At 43.2% G+C, this 23,932-nt stretch overlaps 1 protein-coding gene across 5 annotated transcripts in view; it reads left to right on the forward strand.

Annotated features, from left to right (window-relative positions):
* Positions 1-3,848: 3,848 nt before the first annotated feature.
* The window catches only part of TEP1 (telomerase associated protein 1), a 38,496-nt gene continuing 18,412 nt past the window's right edge, over positions 3,849-23,932 (forward strand). For 2 of the 5 annotated variants that reach the window (XM_045822571.1, XM_045822574.1), the window contains exons 1-18: positions 3,849-3,992; positions 5,861-6,540; positions 7,839-8,006; positions 8,273-8,407; positions 9,121-9,282; positions 9,692-9,853; positions 10,164-10,241; positions 11,835-11,959; positions 12,175-12,332; positions 14,967-15,076; positions 15,597-15,687; positions 15,902-16,088; positions 18,247-18,415; positions 18,903-19,061; positions 19,203-19,280; positions 20,059-20,189; positions 20,513-20,572; positions 23,581-23,739. In XM_045822571.1, the coding sequence (XP_045678527.1) occupies positions 5,884-6,540; positions 7,839-8,006; positions 8,273-8,407; positions 9,121-9,282; positions 9,692-9,853; positions 10,164-10,241; positions 11,835-11,959; positions 12,175-12,332; positions 14,967-15,076; positions 15,597-15,687; positions 15,902-16,088; positions 18,247-18,415; positions 18,903-19,061; positions 19,203-19,280; positions 20,059-20,189; positions 20,513-20,572; positions 23,581-23,739 (2,789 nt within the window). In that variant the 5' untranslated portion in view covers positions 3,849-3,992; positions 5,861-5,883. Of the gene's footprint in view, positions 4,098-4,130; positions 4,399-5,860; positions 6,541-7,838; positions 8,007-8,272; positions 8,408-9,120; positions 9,283-9,691; positions 9,854-10,163; positions 10,242-11,834; positions 11,960-12,174; positions 12,333-14,966; positions 15,077-15,596; positions 15,688-15,901; positions 16,089-18,246; positions 18,416-18,902; positions 19,062-19,202; positions 19,281-20,058; positions 20,190-20,512; positions 20,573-23,580; positions 23,740-23,932 lie in introns of those variants that run through there. The other 3 variants (XM_045822575.1, XM_045822572.1, XM_045822573.1) reach the window with 3 other exon arrangements.

Genomic DNA, 23,932 nt, shown 5'->3' on the forward strand with positions numbered 1-23,932 from the left:
GAGGGCATGGAGGCTAATATTAAAACTTTATGTAAAACACAGAAGAATATATGAGAACAATATATTAAATATGTTCATTGTCTTGTGTCCGAACCTCTTCCCAATACCTCTGTGGGCTGAGTAATAGGGCCATATCTCTGAGTACAAAAACCAGATAACTAGGAAATCAGGGTGGGAGGGAGTATTGAGCCTTATATGCCACCACAGTGTTTCTTTGTACTTGTTGATCCTAACCTGGGGCTGTACAGCTGTTAGGCACATGTGACTTCACTGCATACATCCTAGGGGTTGGTTCGGATGTTAATTAATTTGACAATACCAATTAACAAATACTCCTTGAATGAATGATGAGGGAGTATAACCAATTCCATGGATACAAGTCTCCTTGTCCAAATATATTTGACACATAAGTTGGCATCTAACTCAGCTAACCTACCTCCCAAAACAAGCAATTCCGACACATGGAACTATCACACAGTCCCCGTGTGTTAGGGATTAGGTGACTTGAAAAGTTTAAGGAGAGTAGGATGACAACAAGGTAATCTACTGGTGTAAACTAGTGTGCAATGTTGCAGGTCTGTTGTGCCAGTTATCTAATGCTGCATAACAAACTGCCCCAAGTTTCATGACTTAAAATAACAATCATTTTATTATATCTCTCATGATCTTATGCATCATTGTTTTCACTTAAATTAGGCAGGCTTCAGCTAAATGATTCTTTTGTTCCATGTCCATTGATGGAAATTACTTGGTTGTACTAAACTGGTATAGATGGGCTGGTCTGAAGGGCCCAAGACAGCATTGTTCACCTGTCAGGTGCCCTGGTGGGGGTGGCTAGAAAGCCAAGACTAACTGAAGCACCTATATGTGGCCTCTTCAGCAAAGCAATCTAAGGGTAGTTGGACTTACTTGGCGCTTCAGGGCTCCCAGAGGGAGTATTCTGGAAACCTGAGTGGAAAGTCCAAGAAGTTTCCTTTGACCTAGCCTTGGAAGTCCCAGAATGTCACTTCTGCCAGTATATTGGTTAAGCAAGTCTCTAGGTCAGTCTGGATTCAAGAAATGAAAAATCAGACTCCACTTTTCAATGGGAAGAGAAGCAAAGACTATGTGGCTTCCTTTAATCGACCACATCTGGTAAGGAAGACTAGTCAGGGAAGGAGGGCTCACAAGGGAACACAACCCTTGGAGGAAGGTGAAGGGAGATATTAGGAAATGTCAGCAGGCCAGAGACAAAATGCAGGGTTGTTTTGAGTCAGAAGAATCAGAAGGGAGATGGCCTTGAAGTTTACATAATGTGCTAATTGGCTTCTGGGGCTTTCTGATGACACAGAAGGGCTCCTTTGAGATGTCAAGTACTACTGACTAAGTACTTGTCCATGTATCACAGCTTGTGCAAAGTTCTGAAGTTGGCAGTGGTTAGACTGAACAGAAACATAAGCTATGAATCTAAAGGTAATTATTCACAAAGGGGGAAAAAAATCCTGGTAGAACTATTAGCCTTTATATTCCCCAGGCTCTCACTCTCCTCTCCACTTCTTATCAGAAGCCTGCCCATCCCAGTTCAAAGTTTATCCCTCCAGGAAGTTGGTCAATATCCTTCCCTCACATAACCCTGTATTTTGTACTTTAGTGGAATATAGCACTTCTTGTATGCCACCATGCATTTTTGTGACTTCTGCATATGTCTGTCTTCTTTGTGACACCATGAAGGCTTCAGAAAGAGGCATGTTTTATACATTTACCCACTATCCTTCCCACCTGATAGGTGCTTAACAGATGTTTGTTGAATCAAAGTGGGGGAGGATAAGAAATGTGCAATTAAAAGAGGAGAGCAATTTTAATGGGCAGTAGGGCCCTCAATAAAGGGGCTTCTATGGGCTGAGGGGATGGCATCCCTGGCCCCAGAAAGAACCAGTCTGGACACTACACTCACCAATTAGACATTGCAGCTCAATGCTACTGATCAACAATTTGGGGTGTGAGCTGTGTATGAAGGAGAAAGTGAATTTAAGAACTTGCAAGTAAGAAAAATAAGCTCCAGGAGAGTTACTCCAGTGAGAAACAGAATGTCTCCTCAACCCTGGTATAGTTATTTGACAAAACTCCCTGATTGAATCAATGATAGTAATCTGAAGAAAAGCTGCTTCACCTCAAGAGTGGCTTTACAGATTTAGGACTTTGGAAGTAAAGTCCTAAGTAGACCCCCCTCTCTTCTTATCTCCTTCTCATCGATATGCCCCTCCTCCAGTTGCCTTGCACAGCCTCTTCTTTCAGGTGTTCTAGGTGTTGTGTTCCCACTCAAACTCCTCCTCTTCCTCTACAGACAGACCTCCAAGGGCTACTGCCCCTTAGGGGGTGGTTCAGAAATTTGTGGAAGCTGTTTTTGGGGGATGGGGTGGGTTGGGGGGGCTCCCAGAACAGGGACAGGGTCTGAGATTGCTATGCTCTCAGCAACTGTCCCACACAATGCGGGACATTCCTGCATCTCTGACAACCCTGAATGACTTGCCAGTCACACATGTAGCCCAAAATCCACTGTAATTAGGCTCTAAGAATTTTAAATAAAAACACAAGGCATTTTAGGCATTGTTTAATATATACTGAACTTTCCAGAGCTGCAACCACCATGAATATCATGGGATGATCATATTTTGTTTTGTTAGAAAACCTGCCAAAAAGTATTGATAATTTTTGGAAAATCATGGCACATAAGTAACTCTATTCATGGTGCTTTTAAGACAATTATCCATAGAGATGCATGCCTCTGAGCACCACACTGTGTCCTGTATAATGTCAAAACATTATACACATAGTAGTTTGTAATAAACCATGTCCCTTTTACCTTCCCTTCTATCTCTTTAGGCTATTTTGTTACTTGAAAAAGTTGTGTATATAGGTAAATTACATTACTTATGAATTTTAGTTCAGGAGGATAATGGTACATAAATACTTGGTATAAAAAGGGCGTATTGAGACTGATGGGGTGGATAAGTAAAGGAGACATCTAAGAAGGAAGGTGGAATCTGGCTGAATGAATTGGATGGTCCCAATGCTGAGCTGAAGCTTAGCTGTTACCAGGGAATGAAGGGTACCTCGTTAACCAAAGGGACATTTTCCTGAGTAAAGGGATATTTCCCAGATGACAGATAATCTATTTTACACGAGGTAAGCATATTTCTTCTGCTACTATCTATTTGGCGCAGCTCTTTATAAAAGAACACTAGCACTACCATCCTACCGGTAGGTCGTTGGTCTCTGTCCTGAGCCTGGTCACACCTTCTGGGAAACGGCTCACATTAGCCATTCAGAACGGCTCCAAATAGATTCTTTGTGATCCACGCATCTCCCCTAGATGCACACGGGTTGCTCTGACTCCACCCTGCCATAATAACACCATATTCCGTCTCCTTTTATTTCTATTTTCACAAAGTAAATTTTGGATGAGCTAAGAGTCCAAGTACTTTTGACCCTAAGCAAAAAGGTGTCCTGACAGGCAGGGAATATATAAAAATCTTTTTCAAGACAGTGTTCGAAGATACAACAGGAGAAAGGAGAGGAAATTTAGAAAAGAGAGGCCCTTGGTAGAAAGGGGAGCCTGACAGACAGGAGAAAGAAGGTCCAGGAAGAGGAAAAAGTGGGGTTTGGGTTACCAAACTCAGGCCTGAGAAGAGGCTTCGTGCCCTCCGAGCATTGGCACCTCCTGCCGGGCTTCTGCGGTCTCAGTGGGCGGCGCCCGGATCCGGCCTTGCAACCCCCAGCTGCGGCCAGCTCCAGCCGGGTCTCCGCCCGCGCCGTGCGCTCACCGCGCCCCGCCGGGCTCCTCCTCCCGCTCCCGGCTCCCCCTCTTCCGACTTGCTGGGCGGAGAGCGGGTCTGCTGCTTCCTGTTGCCGAGAACCTACAAGCCCCGCAAGCCCCGCAAGCCCCGCGTTGGGGTAGGGCAGCCAGCCTCTCCAGTCCCGGCTGGCTCGCTCCGGGGAGGGTGAGAACGCAGGTAGAAGCCGCCCGCTTCCGGGGTCTGGGGCGCTGGGCTCGGTACCGTGGGGCGGACGCCAGTGGGATGCGTCTGCTCGGCTCCTCTCCGCAGCTCCAGGACAGGGTGTGTGTGTGCGCGTGTGTCTGTCCGGGAGGGGAGTGTGTGCGTGTAAAAGGGACAGTGAGAAGGCCAGATGAGAAAGCCAGCCGGGAAGGGAAGAGGCAGGGCGTAGAAGGACGCAGAACTGGGAGGAAGAGACCAAGTTGGAGAGAATCAGTCTCCCTTACATCCTTGCTGTGAGCTCCTTGGAAGGAGAGAGTAGATGTCCCAAAGTGGTATGAGCAGAATCTGTTTGTAATAACAGAATCCCGCGCTGTGCTTAAACAGGATAGAATAGCATACAGCCAACTTTTGTAAAAGTGAGGTGGGTATTAATGTATTAACACAACAAGATCTCCGAGATGTAGAGTGCAGAATAGTGTCTAAAGTATGATCCTCTTTGTGTAAAGCAAAGAAAAAAAAAGAGGGAGGAGGCATATACATATATTTGTACATGCCTAGAAAGTGTCTGAAACTATTCATATACAATTTATCCCTGGAGAATAGAACTAGAGATGGGGGGGTGAGGACTTTTCATTTGTTCTTCACAGCTGAATGTCCATTCACAAATTCCAGGGTCTGAAAAATATTTAAGTGTATTTTTCTGTTAACTTAATTTTTTTTTTGAGACTTTAAAAAAAATCTTGAGTTAATTCTGAGATTTCCCCACTCCTTTCCCTGGGGGCTTATATAGTACAAAGATATGAAAGAAGTATACAGGGCTCAAAGGTCATCATTCTTGGTGTAATCTGCCCACACTGTTGTCCAGTGAGCTATCCATTGTCCTTTCTGGTCCTGGATTGTCAATCCATTCAGATCTCCTTGGACATATACTGCATTCCTGTCCATAAGCTCAAGGAGTAAATTTGTGAGTTGTCAGCATAGAAATATTATTTGGAGCCACAGACTAGGTGAGATCATGTTGGGAGAGTATACAGAATGATTAGAATTCTAAGGAACATTAACATTCAAGGAATGGCTGGGCTCGGTACCGTGAGAAGGAACCCCCAAGGAGATGTGGTCAGAGCTGTAAGAGAAAAATCAGGGCGTGGATGAACCTAGAGGGTGTTAGGCTAAGTGAAATAAGCCAATCAGAGAAAGACAAATACCATACCATTTCACTTACATGTGGAATCTAATGAACTAAATAAACTAAAAAAGGAAAACCAGGAAAGTAGCACCATGGAAACCAAAGGAAAAGAGTTTCAATGAGTGAACGATCAAGAGTATCATATTGTACTTGAGAGTTGAAGTAAAATAAGTTCCCAGCTGTGTCTGTTCTTGTGTAACAAGAATTTCATTAGTTACCTAAGAGGATAGGAGTAGTGGGGACAAAATCCCATGTAGTTGGTTGAAGTGAGTGGGAGGCAAGGAAGTTGGGGTGGTGAACATGGACAGCCTGATCAAAATGTTTTTCTGGAGCTAAGAATCCAGAGTCCAGGTTACAAATGTTGTCTTTGAACTAAGTTGAGACCACACCACTGCCCTGGGGGGCTCCTTTACCCAATCATCAAAAGACACGTCCTTTTAAAAAGAAAAAAACAACAAAAAACAACTTCCCTGCCCTTAAGCTTCTTCCTTACCTTTCACTACTCTTCTCCTTTAGAATACTCCCTGTATTCTTTCTGTAGAATACTCCCTGAATACATCCTTATAATGAACCCAGGCCTGGAAAAAAATATCAGTTGTTCTCTGCCTGCAGGTCACTGGCATTACCAGGAAGGCTATAGGAAAGATATACTCCCATTGCAGCCAGGTGTTCATCACCTGTCTTTCTCTCATTCTAGGATATACTGGTTGGGCTCCAGCCATGGAGAAACTTCATGGGCATGTGTCTGCCCACCTGGACATCCTCTCCTTGGAGAACCGGTGCCTGGCCACACTTCCTGACCTGAAGACCATGGAAAAACCACATGGGCATGTGTCTGCCCACCTGGACATCCTCTCCTTGGAGAACCGGTGCCTGGCCACACTTCCTGACCTGAAGACCATGGAGAAACCACATGAGCATGTGTCTGCCCACCTGGACATCCTCTCCTTGGAGAACCGGTGCCTGGCCACATTTCTTGACCTGAAGACCATGGAGAAACCACATGGGCATGTGTCTGCCCACCCAGACATCCTCTCCTTGGAGAACCAGTGCCTGGCCACACTTCCTGACCTGAAGACCATGGAGAAACCACATGGGCATGTGTCTGCCCACCCGGACATCCTCTCCTTGGAGAACCGGTGCCTGGCTACACTACCCACTCTAAAGAGCACTATGTCTGCCAGCCACTTGCTCCAGCATCTCCAGATATCTCAACTGGCTCAAGCTGATCAGTGCAGCCTGAACACCAACAACCACCTGCTCTCTGAGCCTCCAACCTGGAGGGCTCAGTGTCTCTCCGAGGGACAAGGCCTTCTGACCTGCCCCCAGGCCCTGGAATCCATCTCTGCCACAGAGAGAGCTCAGGAAACAGTTTTGGTAATGGCTCCAGGCATTGTCTTGACTGCAGCCCTGCCTGTTGGATTCTTTAGTCCCTAGCTTTCAGTGCCCCAGTGTCTGTCTGTGTAGCTCTGTGCTGTGTAGCTCTTCTCCTCAAAACCTCTTCCTGAGGTTCCCTTTAGCCCAGGGCTGTCTTCATTTGCATCATTACTCTCATTACATACCTAGTTCAGACATTCTGGACAATAGAACAAAAACAGGCCCTGTCCTTAGAACACCTCTGCTCAGGAAGGGAGCCATCAAGATGTTGCAGTAGCATAACCAATCAAGTGCTTTTGAGGTCTTATATCAGGCATGAGACATATCTGCTATACCCTGGCCCAGTCACCTCTCACTGTCTGTACAAGCACATGTTTACTTGTATGGGTATATATGAGCACATTTAGTATACAGGTAAGAATCAGTATATAATCACACATTCCTCTGTATAGCCTCCAGACCTGGACTGAGGGAAAGACTAATCTGAGCCCTATCTTGTCAATCAAAAGCCTAACCTTGGGCAAAACTATTCACCTTTTGAGGCTTTAATTTCCTTGTCTTTTAAAAAAAGATATTATTTATTTATTTGTAGAGAGAGGGGGAGGGAGGGAGAAACAGAGAAACATTGATGTGTGAGATACATTGACTGGTTGCCTCTTGCACACAGTAGGCAACCTAAGCAGATGCCCTTTGGTTCACAGGCCAGCACTCAATCCACTGAACCACACAGGGCTAATTTCCTCATCTTTAACATGAGATAATTGAAAATCTACCTCACAGAGTCATTGTCAGGATTACAATTACTGCCATCTTACATTTCTTTAGGGTTTTGCAATGTGTGAAGAGTCATACATGCATTAACCCACTTAATCTAACAGCCCATCAGGCAGGTGGTAGGGAATGAGAAGAGGAAGCTGAGGTTCAGAGGGTAAGCAGCCCAAGGTTGCTGGGGGATTGACCTGGGATGTGGCCCTTTTTCTTTTGACTCCAAAATACTTTAATAGCATCAAAGGAAGTGTGTTGTAGGGGGTGCCCCAGGCTTTTAGGCCGTGACGTCAGTAAAGAGATGAAAGCAGGGGGATCACAAAACACTTGAGCAAAGGCTCAGAAGGTTAGGTCCAGAAAGGTGGCATGTGTGACAGTGAGAAATCCCTATATCACACAGGACAGATCGGTGCTGGGTGCGAAGGGAGAGGAGTTCAGGTGCTAGAAGTTAGATGCAGATGCTTCCTGTCCCGGGGAGCTGCTTTCATATCTATGTTTGAAGGTCTGTAATTAATAACTGCCACTATTCCCAGGGTTGTTGGTCCTCTTCAGAAGAGAAGAAATGGGCAGAGGCTCAAATGCCTATTTATAGTCTAAGCTTCGGAGAGGAGGAGGAGGTAGAGGACCTGGCCTTGAAGCTCGCCTCTGGGGACTCCGGGTCTTGGTCTGAGCCTACTGTTCAGGTTCTTCAGCAAAAGAAGGTAAAAGTTCCAGAGTGGGGAAGAGGTTGATGGTGGTGGAGGGAAGGGCATGGGTGGGAGGAGTGGTGCTCAAAGGCTGAACCAGAGGGAGGGGGCATTACCCAGCACTTTCTAATCCCCTTTTCTAACCCCTTGGTTGAATAAACATCTTCCTGAATCTGGGGTCCATTCTCTCTGTCCTTGATTTTGTAAGTTGGCCTGTGGGATGCTTAAGTTTGTTCTTATACCTCTTTCCTCCTTCCTTCCCTCTCTTTCTCAATCCCCAGATGGCTCTAATGAACTTATTGTGTTCCACTGTGGTATCAAATGCAAACAAGAAAGATGCAGTCGAGTGGGCAAAGACTTCCCTACTGGAAGTTTGTACTGAACTTGCCCCACTGGAGCCTGAGTTTATCCTCAAGGTATTGTGACTTGAGAGTGGATGGGACTGGGAAGCTGGGAGCTCGAGAATGTGCTTATAGTGTGTGAGGGGGATGGTGACCAGCTTTGTGTTGTGGGTGGAAGGAGCTTCACTTTGGGAAGGGAATAGGATCTCTGGGTGAGTCTATGGCCTGGTTCTCTGAGAAGTGGGGAAGGTGGGATTGGGAAGGAGATAACCAGTGTTCATTTGTTTAGTAAGTACACAGTCTAAGTACACAGTATCCTGAGGGTCATATCAACAGAATGAAACATGATCTGGCTCTTAACGAGCTTATGGAATTGCTGGGTTAGCTAAACACTTCCAAATATGTAAATGCAAATGGTATCGTAGATAAGTGACTGTTTCAAAAGTAGAGAAGAGGGGGGAAATGTTTTCTCTGAGACTTTGGAAGATGTCAGATTTCATCAGCACTTTGAATCCAGGGTAAGTCTTTGGAAGACGATGGTGGTGGGAGGTCTTCTGAAGAGGGAAAGGGCCTGGTTGACTTGGGAGGTGATTAGTAGACCCGGAAGACATGCTGCAAATGAAGGTGGATATTGACTAGATTATTGACTAGATACCGTCTAGATTATAGACCAAATGGAGGGCTCAGGGAAAGTTTTTTGCGGGTAGATTAAATATATAAATTCGTTTAGGGCTTGAAGGTCTGGGAGAAGTGGCTGAGCTACCAACCCTCTCCTCCCTGTTCCCTAGGCATCTCTGTACGCCAGGCAGCAGCTGAACGTGCGGGATGTGGCCAACCAAGTGTTAGCCATTGCTGCCTTCTTGCCAGACTGCCGCCCCCACCTGCGACGATATTTCTGTGCCATTGTCCAGCTGCCTTCTGATTGGATCCAGGTAGCTGAGGTCTACCAGGTATGACACTCACTTTTCTGAATTTTTGCCTTCATGTGAGTTGCTCATTGCATCCCTGGAGAAAATTCTCAAGGTAGTTTGGGCTCCCCTCTGCTGTCCTCTACCTTGACGCCCAGACAGGATAACATCTCCCTGTACAAAGTTGGGTTGCCCAACAGAAAGAATACAAACTGAGAAGGGCTGGACCTCAGCTTGAGAAAAATTGGTTTTATTCTGGACCTTTTATTTACAATGAAGAAAATGAGACTCATAGAAGTGTACTGACAGACCCAATAACACAGAAACTGTAATTTTAGAGCTGGGGCTGAGAACTCAATCCCTATTCTGATTTAACTCTGTGAAGAGTCTTGTTTTGTTTGGGAGGGCTTGTATCTGTCTCATTCCTGATGGTTTCCTCTCTCTCTGACAGAGCCTGGCTGGAGGAGAGGGGGACAAGCTGGTGTCTCTGCCTGCCTGCCTACGTGCTGCTATGACCGACAAATTCACCCACTTTGATGAGTACCAGCTGGCCAAGTACAACCCTCGGAAGCACCGGGCCAAGAGATGCCCCCACCGACCCCCTCGCCCTCCGGTCAGTCCCTGTCTCAACCCTGGTCTTTTATTGCCCTGGTCCATTTTCTCTGGAAAGGGAGGAATGAAGGAACATGCTGACCCTGGGGGACCCCACACTGAGCATCTGAAATGCTCCTACCACCAGGAACAGAGTCAGAAAAATGCAAAGGAGCCAGGTAGAGCTCAGGGCACAGAGAGGGCAGGGTCTGCCTCTTTCCTAGCCGGCTTCCTTTTTGATAGAGATGGGCCTTTGGGGCTGTTGGAATGGATCTCTCCAAGGAATTGGGATTGTCCATTTCCCTTTTTGAATGCTTCTCCTGTCCCAACAGAAGGAGGAGTGTCCATTTTCTGAGACAAAGCAATATTTTCCAAGGTACCTTCAGCCTCTTAAAACTGAACAGGAGAAGGTGAGTACCTTGTTCTGGGGTTCCATATGTATATGTACAATCTTTTCTCAACTAACACCTAGAAATGTAATTCCATTTGGTTTAGAAATACTAACAGTGGAGCCCTGACTGGTGGGGCTCAGTGGGTTGAACATCATCCTGCAAACCGCGAGTTTGATTCCCAGTCAGGGCACATGCCTGGGTTGCAGAACTGTTTCCCAGTTGGGGGCTTGCAAGGGGCAACTGATCGATGTTTCTCTCACACACCGATGTTTCTCTCCCTCTCCTTCTCCCTCCCCTCCTCTCTCTCTCTGAAAATAAATAAATAAATAAAATCTTCATTAAAAAAAGAAATACTGATTGTGGATATGATAGGCACATGCCAATTTTCTAGCTGGGAAATTCTGTTGTGATTATAGGATCTGGTTTTGAAAGCACCGGGAAAGGCTACTTCTCCACCCCGCCATGGCATATCCACCTGGATAAATGAGTTAAAGACATGAAATATTTACCTTCCATAGGAAGTGTTAAAAACAAAGCAAAAAAATTTTTTTGCGTTAATAACAAACAGGTCATTGCACTTAGTGTTTAAGAGCATAGAATCTGGATTCTGACTGGGGTTGAATCCCACCACCACCAGCACTTGCGGGCTACCTGACTTGGGCCAGTGATTTACCCTTTCTTGCCTCAGTTTCCTCAGATGTAAATGGAGATAATAGTAGTACCTATCTCGTTGCGTTTTTGTGAGGATTGAATCAGTTATTATATTTTTGGTATTTCTAACAATGCCAACAGTACCTGGCACTGAATAAGTGTGAGCTATCATCATCATCATCATTAAAATAGAGATTAGGAAAATATAGGCATTATAAGAAGGCACATTCTCAGTTGGTCAGCTGATCTTTTCTCTTCATCCTAATAATACATCCCAAACTTAGCTCTTCCACCACAGAAGATTCTGAAAAGCAACTTCTTTCAGTTTTTCTTTTAAGGTTTTATTTATTTATTCTTAGAGTGAGGAGGAGTGGGGAGAAGGAGAGGGAGAGAAACATCAATGCAAGAGAGAAACATCGACTCGATTACCTTCTGTATGTACTCTGATGGGGGACCAGCCTGCAACCTGGGCATGTGCCCCCACCGGGTATCAAACCAGCAACCTTTCACTTTCCCGGACATTGCCCAACTGAGCCATACTGGTCAGGGCAACTTCTTTCAGTTTTTTAACTCCTCACAACCCGCATTGTTCTAATGCCTCCATTTACCTGCTCCAAGTCTCCGTGATTTAAATAAGAGCCACTTTTCTCCTTCCTCCCTCTGAAAAGAAGGTGTTCTCTCCCATCTTGCTTTTCACAAGGCAATCACTCCATTTTACCATTGATAGTTCAGTCTTGTGTAAATAAAACACAGTGACCCAAAAACACTGCTAGCTTATGCTTGCCACTAGAGTTCTTGTTGCTAAAGAGTTTTACCCCCATTCCTACTATTTGCCCAAATCTACTTTGGGGAAGGAAATGATCTCAGAGGTATAGGATGGTCTTAGGTTCTGCTTTCTAAAAAAAGTGACCATGATCACAGATTAAATGGCTCCTGTGGGATTTGGGGACATTTCCACAGTTTGAGAAGACCTACAGTGCAGTGCCAGAGAAAAAGAAGCCACCAAGGTTCACCCTGAAGAAGTTGGTACAGCGCCTGCATATCCAGGAGCCTGCCCAGCTTGTGCACTCTCTGCTGGGCTACAGGTGAGAAGATACACCCTGAACGTCCGTTCCATTTGGGCAACTCCGTGACTTTTCAGCACCCATGGCCCCAATCCCTGTAGTTCTCTCCCCAACAACATTAGTTTGGGCAGACATGGCCTTAAACATGACTGACTAGCTTTGACTGGCTCACCTTTCCTTTTCTGAGTTATTTTCAGCTGGCTTTGAAATGATAAGCTTTTCCTCCTCTGTTCCAGATACCCATCCAACCTACAGGCCTTTTCTCGAAGTCGCCTCCCTGGACCATGGGATTCTAGCAGAGCTGGGAAGCGGATGAAGCTGTCTCAGCCAGAGACATGGGAACGGGAGCTGAGCTTACGGGGGAACAAAGCTTCTGTCTGGGAGGAACTTATTGGTACAGTAACCTTGACCATCACACCTTATGTTCTTCCCCATTTATGTCTCTCCATTTTGGACTAGAGGATTTTCATACATGATGCAGTTATTTTGTTGCTTGGTGATTGGACTTACAAGGTCTGCCATTGACTATACCCAAGTGGGCAGTGGTGCTTGCTTTCAGTGACATTGGCTTTGTAGGTAGATAGTTATTCCAGACGCAGTTAGGTGATATATACAAGTCTTTATCAACACATGACAAAAGTGGTACCTTCTCTCTGATTGAGCTTGTAGCAATATCTGTGTAACTCATCCAGATAAGGTAGGAACTTTCTGGCACATGGCATAGTGGAATCTCCACAGAAATTTATATTTAGGACATGGACATTTTAGATAATATGCCCATATTGATTTTAAAAACTTCAAATCAGGGAGGAACAGGTTACTTTCAATCTTCTCTTTCTCTGTTTTCTTTTTTGTTGTTTATTTTTAACTATAGAAGGCTCTTTCTATTCTATTTTGTTTTCTTTTACTTCTTTCATCTTAGAAAATTTAAAGTCAACTTCTTTCTGTTGAAAAATATCTAACTAGACCTTTTGTCTGCTTGAATTTTGTAGACTTCACATTTTAGAGCTTTAGAAGACCATGTTGGCTTTTACCTTATTTCTCTGTGAACTGTCATTATAGATTATACTCAGGGTCATCTGAATTGCTCAGCTGCTTAGCATTCCTCTCACATTGTGATTGTCACTGGTGTCCACGCCAGAATCACATGGGAATTAAAACACACATGTGCCTGACAATCTTTTCCCCAATATTGACTCAACTTTGGGTGGAGTCGAATAAAGAGGCCTGGATGGCAGCCTTTATGTGCAGATGATTCTAGTGTGTATCATCTCCGCTTTCTCTGTCTGCCTCTGAAAATGAAAACTGTCATTTTTCTTGGTTGAAACAAATGCCCATAGTCCAACCCACTGGTCTCCAGAGTTTTTTTTTTAGTCATATATTGCAAAAAATTTTTGGAATATGGCAGAATATATGTATACATATAGGGTGGGGCAAAATAGGTTTGTGGTTGTGAGTACACAAAACAGAGTTTATTTTTGTATTGTTATTTATTATTGTATTATTTTCCATATGAACAACTGTAAACCTACTTTTGCCCCAATCTGTATTTTAAAAATTTTTGTATATATACTAATAAATTAATGTACTTTGAGAATTATATAAAATACAATTATTTGAAATATATGTGAAAATAAATATAAGTAAATATAATATTAAAATATATCAACATCAGTATAAAATATAAGATAAAATGTAATTATATATACAGCCCCTCTTGGGATACCACTGGTTCATTAACTTATTAGCAATTTTTTTGGAATAAAATCAGTGAATTTCTCAGTCTATAGGATAAATACTCAATTTATTTTCTAGTATCATAAATATGATCTTGGACTTAAGTTCTTATCAAAATGATCTAGAAAGCCTTTCATACATAGCAGCAATTGATAAAAATTTATGACTTTACAAAGGATACAATAGTTCATCAGTTGGCACACATCACATACTGTGTACACAACCTTATTTTTCTATTCTCCTGATGAAAGCTGCTTGTGAGTGCAGGCTAGTGCATGGGATGTGGGTTTGGGAGTGACTGGCCTGGTCTCTAAAGTGGGGCTCCCCAGGAAAAATATCACACAACTTATATTTACCTTTATATAAAAGATAGAAAGAGTTTTTAAATCTATACTAGTCACTTAGTCCGTATGGTGTACCGTGTATGAGGGTTGAGGTATATTGAGGAAGAGGAGGAGTCCACAACATGAGGGCATTGTTGGTGCCCCAGCCCTCTTTTTTTGGTTTCTATGTAACGTGACATTGCAACTTATCTTTGAATCATAAATGGATTTAGAATTATTATTCATTATTAACCAAACTAACCCTCTAAAAATGACACATGCCTTAAAAAGTTATTATTCAGAAATTATGACTTGAAGATAATAGTAATATCACAGGGACAAGTGAACAATAAGCAAGTGACAGAGGTGAAGTTGTGCTTTACTGTAAGTCTTTTTCACCTGTACATAGTGAAAAATAATGAACATTTAATCAGTCCTTACAAGAAGTTTGCCAGAAAACTTAAAAAATATCAAGATGACTATTTGAAATAGGGATTTATACTCACCATCATAATGAGCCTTTCCTTATGTGTATATGGTGCCTTGAAATATTAACTAATGATTGTACTACATGTATACAATTTATGAATTAAACAAATCTCACACTAGGGAATTTCTCTTTTAGCTATCTAAAAAGTTTGGAAATCAGTACTCTAGATTAGAGAATATAGTTTGTTAGTTGACCCCAGTCTCAGGGCTGGAGCCAATAGACAAAATGATAACATAAGTTGTTTACTGAAACAGCCATCCCATAAACAGTGTTGTATAAATTTTGCTCTGAACTTCAGGCCAACCATGTTTTTTTTCTTTGCAGACATTTAAAACGTTTTGAGTCAGATAGATAATATGTTAATACCTCACTCCCTTTATCTTGAATTTTCTACATGACCTCTGAACTTCTTGCTCTGGTCACTGACCTCTCACTCATCCTTTGCTTGCTTTTCTCACCTTCTGCCCCACTCCCACAGACAATGGCAAGCTTCCCTTCATGGCCATGCTTCGGAATCTGTGCAACCTGCTGCGGGTTGGGATCAGTGCCCGCCACCACGAGCTTGTACTGCAGAGACTCCAGCAAGCGGTATTTGTGAGGGACAGGGAGCTGGGTGGCCCAGCCACTAGAGGTGGGTGTGGAGATGCTGCTGCAGCTTTTAAAGCCAGCCTTTTCCTAGTGGCTGGGGAAGGTTATGGCTGCCAAGCTATTTCCATGTGGGCTGAAAACAGGTGTGCAGATACAGATAGGTGGGGGAAGATAGGTCTGGGGATTCACCAACCCTTTGAGAAGTTAGAACTTTCCTTTTTATTTTCTGAGATCAGTGACTTACTAGGAGGAGGCACTTCTGTAATTTAACTGACTTCAGAGGAGGTCTATTATAAAACAAAGACAGCTCCTTCTGTTACTTCCTCTCCCTCTTTACCTCTTCTCATATTCTCACATAATGCCTTTCTTTTGAATCTTCTCTCCCTTTCTCTGTATCTCTTCTCTAATATTCATGTTGTCTTTCCTTACCTTCCCACAAATCTGGAGTGATTATGTCAAGTTCCTGGTCACTGAGGCTCCTAGTGCCCCTCATACTCATGACCCCTCTCTTGCTTTCCAGAAGTCTATAATCCACAGTCGGCAGTTTCCATTCAGATTCCTTAATGCCCATGATTCCATCAATTACCTTGAGGCTCAACTGAAAGCTAAAGGTATTATCTCTCTCCTTCCAACTCCAGCTTGTCTCTTCTGTCTGAGAATAGATGAGGCAGCAGCACTGGTATTTTTCAGCATCTTACCTTCCAGTCTCAGGGTGTAGGGTGGGCAGAGGTCAGATGGGGTTGGGGTGCAGGACTGGCACTGATGGGAAAGCAAGATGAGGAAACGGAAATTTCCTGACTCAAATACTTATTTGTTGCTGTACAGCATTGCCATTTCCTTCCAACACACAACTGATGAAGCAGATAATGATTAGAAACTCAAAAATTGTGAAGAGGCGGGCCTATAAAAGGGAACTTGATGACCTAAATCGTCGGAAACTTCGAGCAGCAATGATGATGCCTGTGTTGTATGAGCAACTCAAGCGAGAGAAACTGAAAACACACAGGACCAGGTGTGTGTGTGTGTGTGTGTGTGTGTGTGGGTGTGTGTGTGTTATCTGGAAGCAAAGGGTAGGTAATAAAAGGTACCCTGGCAAGGCTTGGGAATAATCTCAGAATCCCAGCTTTGATTCTGGAAAGACATGCTTGGCAGTCATCTCAATGGCTTAGACTTCCCTGGCTTCAGTCATCTCTTGCACAACAAAATTTGTCTTTAACATTGTCCTCTAGAGAGATCATGAAACAAAATTTATGTTTGGGCCTCTGCTCTATTCTTTGTGATTGTTTCATTGGTTTCCATGGATTCTGTGAGTCTGTGAAGCATCTTCCTTTCTCTTTATGCATGCTAATGTCTTCTTTGCTTCTGCTCTGGTACCCAGTTTTCGTTCTTTTCCTTCTCTGTGATACCTGTATTAAAATACCCGTATTTTCTAATGTATTCACTTTCCTTTTTCTTTTGACACAGATATAGTTATCATCAAGCAGGCTCAAACACAGACATGAAACTTTCCCCAAATCCCAGCACCTTGTCCTTTCAGGTGCTTCAATAGTATCTTTATTTATTTTCATTCAGGGCAAAGGCAGGGATCATTTAACCTTCTGGTAGAACTCACTGGCTAGGAATATCCTGAATCAGTGACCAGTGAACACAATTCATTAAGAGTCAAGCTTAGGCTGTAGTCCAAACAGTGTGCCTTTGTTGGGCATAGCCGTGTGTGGCTTTTAAGCATTTGAAATGTAGCTTGTTGGAACTGAGATGTGCTGGATTTTGAGGACATATGAAAAAAGGATGTAAAAGATCTCATTAATAATTTTTGTATTAACTGCATGTTGAAATGAAAATATTTTTATGTATTAGATTAAATGTAATATTAAATTCATTTCTTCTGTTTCTTTGTACTTTTTAAAATGTGGCTACTAGAAAATTTTAAATTACGTGTGTGTATAATTTTAATTTAATTTTAATTTTATTAATTGCAATTTAATTTTATTGGATTGTACTGGTAATAACTACTGAATTCTAAAGATTAAAAATATTATGAAAAAATTTAAACATGTACACAAGTAATGAGAACAGTTTAATGGACTCCTATAAAACTATTAGGCATATTCAATGATTATCTACATTTTACCACATTTCCTTTCTTGATCCTTTTCTTCTTTTCTTTTTCCTTTTTTGAATATGTTTTCAAAAAACAAATGTCCAATAATATGATACATTTATTTCACTCTCGTGTCTCTCTCTGTTTTTTTAAATCCTCAGCTGAGGATAGAGAGAAGCATTGATGTGAGAGAGAAACACTGATCAGTGATCAGTTGCTTCCTATATGCACCCCAACTGGGGACTGAACCCACAACCTAGGTATGTGCCCTGACTGGAAATCAAACCCATGACATTTTGGTGTATGGGACCAATGCTCCAATCAGCTGAGCCATCCGGCCAGGGCTCATGTGTCTTTTAAAGCAGACATTTATATAATCAGAATGTCATTAATATACTTAACAAACTGAAAAAAATTCCTTGGTATATTATTTATAATCTAGTCCATATTAAAAATTTTTATTTGTCTCAAAAATATTATTTCACAGTTTTATTCAAGTCAGGATCCAAACATACACATTGTACTTGGTTATTTAGTTTCTTAAATCTCTTTTAATCTTTTAATTGTTTTCATCCTATTGACTTACTGTCTGTGGTTTCTTCAATTCTGTAGTTGTCAGACTTCCATTCAACTCAATTTCTGATGTTCCTGAGTGATGGTTGTTCTGTATTTTAGTTGTAATTTTGATGTGGTTGTGTGAAGAGGCGAGTCATGTCTGCCTACGTTGCCATATTGACTGGAAGCTGTATTTGTTCTTTAAAATACAATTTTAAAATTTGTAGCAGTTAAATGTTGCCTCATGGAGCAAGTGTAACAACTGATTTCAGAGGGTGGGTCTACAGATGACTTCTCTCTTGCCACGGTAATGGATTGGGAGTCCCATAGAATGACAGCAAAGGGAAGCTCTGTCCCAGTGTTCTCTACTGGCAATGGAGGAAGGCTGTGGAAGGTGGGGAGGTAGGGGGTGGGGAAGACTCAATACTTGACTGGCAAGTGCTCATCTTCTCATCTACCTTAACATGGCAGAGAAACCCCTAAGTCCTTCTATCTGTGGTTTTCCTGCCTGCAGACAGTGGAAATATGATGGTGAGATGCTGGCTCGGTATCGACAGGCCCTGGAGACCGCCGTGAACCTCTCTGTGAAGCACAGCCTACCCCCACTGCCAGGCCGCACCCTGTTGGTCTATCTGACAGATGCCTCTGCAGACCATCTCTGTCCCAAGAGCAACCCACAAGGGGTAAAAAAAGTAAAAGAAGCGAGGGGTTGATAGGATGCTGAGGCTTCTCAGACATATCCTGTTCACAGACTTGGTTCTCATAAGCAAGCAGGCATAAGCAAGCAAGTGAAACAAAGGACTTGTAATTGCTTCCCAGTGTCAGACCTTGGTTCCCAGGGGTAATTCCTAGAATGGGGTCTCAAGCCTGTTCATGGGTTATAGTACTAACATTTCACATTTGGCTGATATATAATCTCTAAATGTCTGTCACCCAAATATTCACTTTTACCTCCCTACATCCAAGTGCTGAATCTGGGCAGGGATCCTGTCCTCTCTCCACCTCTCTCCTGGCAGCTCTGCCTGAGGGCTGCTGAAAGTGCTCCCCTCCTAATTTGGGATTTTGTCCCTTTCCCCAAGCAGTGGATATGTTTGGCCTTCAGGGCTGCATAGACAAAAGTGGATTTGAAAGTGAGGGAATCTTATTTCACCTTGCCGTTCGTCCAATCAGCCTGCCCTGAACTACGTGTTGCTGTTGATTGGAATGATGATTGCAAGGGCAGAGCACACGGATGCCTTGCTCTGCGGCTGGAGCACTGTGAAGACAGCTGTGATTAAGGCGGAAGAAGGTATCCTGAAGACTGCAGTGGAACTTCAGGCTCAAGTCCAGGTCAGTCACCCACCTGCACTGTGCAAAAATATATGAATGGACACAGGCCTGGCAGCAGCCTGCCTAGTCAGGAAAGGCTTAGGTATGCACAGTTCTGAAGATCTCTCAGGCAGCCACCTAACATGAGGCTTTTTCCTTCAGGAATTAAATGGAAATTATGAATGGTCACTGCATACTTTGGGGAAGTACCTGCTGTCTCTGGCTGCCCAGAGGATTCCTGTGAGTACTGCCCAGTCCATGAGAAACCCCCCCTTCCCCCACATTTGCCTCCACAACTAATGTGTCTCATTCCTCCAAGCTGGCATTTTAAACCATGTACAGTGCCCAGATCAACTCCCTGCTGGATGCAACCCCCTAACCAGTGTTAGGCTGGTAAATGTTTAACAACCAGCAATCTAGGAAAAATAAGTGTTGGTTAGTAGGATTTTTTTGGTTAATTAATTTCCATGGTGTAAATACTCCCTCCATGGTTGATTTCAAGATATCAGTGAACTCAGAGTTAAGAAGAGAAACTAAGTATTATACCATTGTATGTACAGTCTTTCCACAATACAGATAAAGTGCATGTAAGTAAGATCAAGACTAGATAATGGTAAGATGTAATAAAATAATTAGGAAGTGATGAATTTTTATTTATTACCTTTGTTTTTAACATTATTTATTTAACTGTAAGTTCATACAATTTAATATTTAATAGTGGCCATGTTTAACAACTGGCTCTCAAAATTCCTAAATATTTGGCAGTCAGCTCTCGGGAGCCGGAATGAGCCAGCTCCCCGCACACCACTGCCCCTTCCCCCACCGCTGCTTTGATGCCCCCCCAGTCAGGGTGCAATGGCTGCCTGGCCCAAAGTGCTCTCAGGAGAGGCAGTTATCTTACTGCTCAGAATTCTCCAGATTCCCCCAGTTCTTGGAGAGCTCTTGATGTCCTGATTTCTTTAGCCTGTCTTCTGTTCCTTTGTTCCTTAGGCTCAGCGCCTCCCCTTTTATCTTACAGGTGGACAGGGTTGTGGTCTTTGGAGAGGCTATGAATGACAAACTGATAAATGAGGCCAAACAGTTTATCTGGCAGCATGTGAATTCCAAGTGCCTCTTTGTCGGTGTTCTCCTAAGAGGGACATGGAGCAGGTAAGGGCACTCACACACATTGATTGCCCGGTGCCAGAGAACAGTGATCCATATTTCTACCTTACTAAAGGTGGGACTCTCCCACTTGCTAGGCACCTTCCCAGCTCTGCCTCTTATGTCTGAGGCACTTTAGATGCAAGAAACTTTTCTGAAGTTTTCAGCCTAGCTCGTACCCCTTTGTGAGGGTCCACCCTAGCCCCAGGCTGGCACATAACCCTGTTAAAAAACACAGAGGTGGGGTGTCTATCCTAGGGTGTTAGGGGGCAGTGACTGTGTTCCTGGCACTGATTCTGATTGGTGGTGGCTTCTTCTTCCTTTGTCAGACCACCAGATTTGAATCCCAATGAAGTGACACTCTCAGGCTGTACTGACGGGATACTGAAGTGAGTACAGGTTGGGCACTGGAAAGGTTGGGGGTTTGTTAGAGCATTTTTGGGTGATATTTGTGGTGTCTACTCCATTTAGGTTTTTTTTCAAGGAAAATAGTGAATTCCTCTTTTATAGCAGTCTAGGCAGCACAGCGACACTGTGTTACAGAGACCCAGGCACCTTTTGCCTTATTGTTCCACCATTTTCAAATATTCTGCTTCCTCTTCATGGTACAAAATGACTGCTCCAGCCATCATTTTTGTATTGTATCTACTGGGAAAGAGGAAAAGGGGACATGGGATATTGCACTGTTTGCTTTTAAGTGAACAACTCAAGAGTTGGTCACATTATTTCTATTTGTTCTATTTTTTAAAAAATATATTTTATTGATTATGCTATTACAATTGTCCCATTTTTTTCTCCCCTTTATTCCCCTCTGCCCTGAACACCCCTTCCATTTAGCATTTATGCCCACTTAGTTCATGTCCATGGGTCACACATATACGTTCTTTGGCTTCTACATTTCCTATACTATTCTTAGCCTTCCCCTGTCTATTTTGTACCTACCATTTATGCTTCATATTCCCTGTACCTTTTTCCCCCATTCTCCCTCCTTCCCATTCCTGCTGATAACCTTCCATGTGATCTCCATTTCTTTGATTCTTTTCCTGTTCTAGTTGTTTCCTTCATCTGTTTTTGTATTTTTTAGGTTCAGTTGTTGATAGTTGTGAGTTCGTTGTCATTTTACTGTTCAGAGTTTTTGATGTTATTCTTTTTCTTAGATAAGTGCCTTTAACATTTCATATAATAAGGGCTTGATGGTGATGAACTCCTTTAACTTGACCTTATCTGGGAAGCACTTTATCTGCCTTTCCATTCTAAATGATAGCTTTGCTGGATAGAGTAATCTTGGATGTAGGTCCTTGCCTTTCATGACTTGGAATACTTCTTTTCAGCCCCTTCTTGCCTGCAAGGTTTCTTTTGAGAAATCAGCTGATAGTCTTATGGAAACTCCTTTGTAGGTAACTGTCCCCTTTTTTCTTGTTGCTTTTAAGATTTTCTCCTCTTTAATCTTAGGTAATATAATTATGATGTACCTTGGTGTATGCTTCCTTGGGTCCAAGTTCTTTGGGACTCTCAGAGCTTCTTGGACTTCCTGGGAGTCTATTTCCTTTGCCAGATTGGGGAAGTTCTTCTTCATTATTTTTTGAAATAAGTTTTCCATTTCTTGCTCTTCTTCTTCTCATTCTGGCACCCCTATGATTCGGATGTTGGAATGTTTAAAGTTGTCCTGGAGGTTCCTAAGCCTCTCTCACTTGTTTGAATTCTTGTTTCTTCATTCTGTTCTGGTTGAATGTTTATTTCTTTGTTCTGCTTCAAATCGTTGATTAGAGTCCTGGTTTCCTTCCCTTCACTGTTGGCTCCCTGTCTATTTTTATTTCACTTTATATAGCCTTTACTTTTTCCTTTATTTTGCAACCATACTCAACTATTTCTGTGAACAGCCTGATTACCAGTTTTTTGAACTGTGCATGTGATAGGTTGGCTATCTCTTCATCATTTAGTTCTATTTTTGGAGCTTTGATCTGTTCTTTCATTTGGGCTATATTTTTTGTCTCAGTGGGCCTGTTATGTTGTAAGGGGCGGAGCCTTAGGTATTCTCCAGGGTGGAGCAACCCACATCGTTGCTGTTTGTGGGGGAGGTTGTCTGAGAGCAAACAATGACGCTTGCTCAGTTCTTGGCTGGCTTTTGGTCACTTCCCCCCCACCCATAAGCAAATTGGGCTCTTCTGGTGCTAATTCCCAGGTGGGTGGGTTTGTGTCCATTCTAGGATCCTATGGGTCTCTTCAAAGAACTCTCCTGTGAGGGTGGGAGTTTCTTCTGCCACTGCAATCTCTACAGGTTTTTACAGCCAGAGGTTTTAAAGCTTTATTTCTGCCCATGCTAGAACCCTGGGTTGCACAGTTTGTCTCGCTACCCAGTTGTTCCTTCCAGTTTACCTTCGTGCAAATGTGGGACCACTGGGTCCTCCAGCTGCTGCCTTGATGTATGTCCTTTTGGCCCTGGCTGCCCATGTCTGCCCCTCCTACCAGTGTGGATGAATGTTTCTTCTTTAACTCCTTGGTTGTTGGACTTCTATACTGTTTGATTTTGTAGCAGTTCTGGTTATTTTCTGTTTTTAAATTTGTTGTTGTCCTTGTTTTGGTTGTGTGAAGAGGCAAAGTGTATCTATATGTACCTCCATCTTGGCTGGAAGTATTTTGTTCCATTCTTGATCCAGAAGAAATCACATGCTACAGTTAGTTATTTATGCCAAATTTACAGAAATCTTTGTAGTTTTTTTTGTCCATGCTTAGCCATGCATAGCCTCATTTACATGTTTTCCTCCCTGCCTTTTCTTTGGATGCCACCTATTGCCCAAATTCCTATTAGTAAGCTTCATGCAGTTCTTCCTTCTTCAGGGAGCATTCAAGGCTGGTACAGAACTGATCCAGCTCTGACTAGGATGGCTTCATCTTTATACTTTTGCCCAGCCCAGTTTCCCCTGGCCCAGTAGAAAGCCTATAATAACCATGCATAACAGAAGGGACTAGAACTGGGTTTTTTTATTTTCATTCATTCCTGGGGTTCTACACCATCATTTGTTTTAAGTCTACAATCACTGCCTATGATCCTCTTTTTAAGGAGTGCTGGGGGACCTAACCTATCCATATCCTTGTCTCTTGTCCCCTTAGAAGACTTAAATTTTTTTATTAAAAGATTTTATTTATTTAATTTCAGAGAGAGGGCAAGGGAAGGAGAAAGAGAGGGACAGAAACATTAGTGTGTGGTTGCCTCTTGCATACCCCCACTGGGGACCTGGCACACAACCCAGGCATGTGCCCCAACCAGGAATCAAACTGGTGACCTTTTGGTTTGCAGGCCCCACACTCAATCCACTGAGCTACACCGGCCAGGGCAACTTTACTGACTCTGACTGTGGTGTTCTACTTTCATTTTTTTGGTCGCTATTTATTTCAGGTTCATTGCAGAGCGTGGGGCCTCCCGTCTTCTAGAACATGTGGGCCAAATGGATAAAATATTCAAGATTCCACCTTCCCCAGGAAAGACAGGGGCCCTGTCACTCCGGCCACTGGAAGAGAATACTCCAAGCCCCTTGTCTTCTATTTCCCAACGTGGGTCAGTCTATGTTTCTGTGCTTTTGTGTATTGGATGGGGCTGCCTTCAAAACCTGAAGAAACTCAGGGGACTGAAATTCTGGCTGTTCAGGTGCTACTTGCTCTATTCACCGAAGTATGCTTCTGCTTTCTCAGGCAGGGGACTCTCTAACACAGGAAATTGTCAGATTGTGAGCATGCCCCTTTATCTGTTG

The sequence above is a fragment of the Phyllostomus hastatus genome, unplaced genomic scaffold (assembly GCF_019186645.2).
Source record: "Phyllostomus hastatus isolate PE091 unplaced genomic scaffold, TTU_PhHast_1.1 phas_scaffold_501, whole genome shotgun sequence".
Lineage (NCBI taxonomy): Eukaryota > Metazoa > Chordata > Mammalia > Chiroptera > Phyllostomidae > Phyllostomus > Phyllostomus hastatus.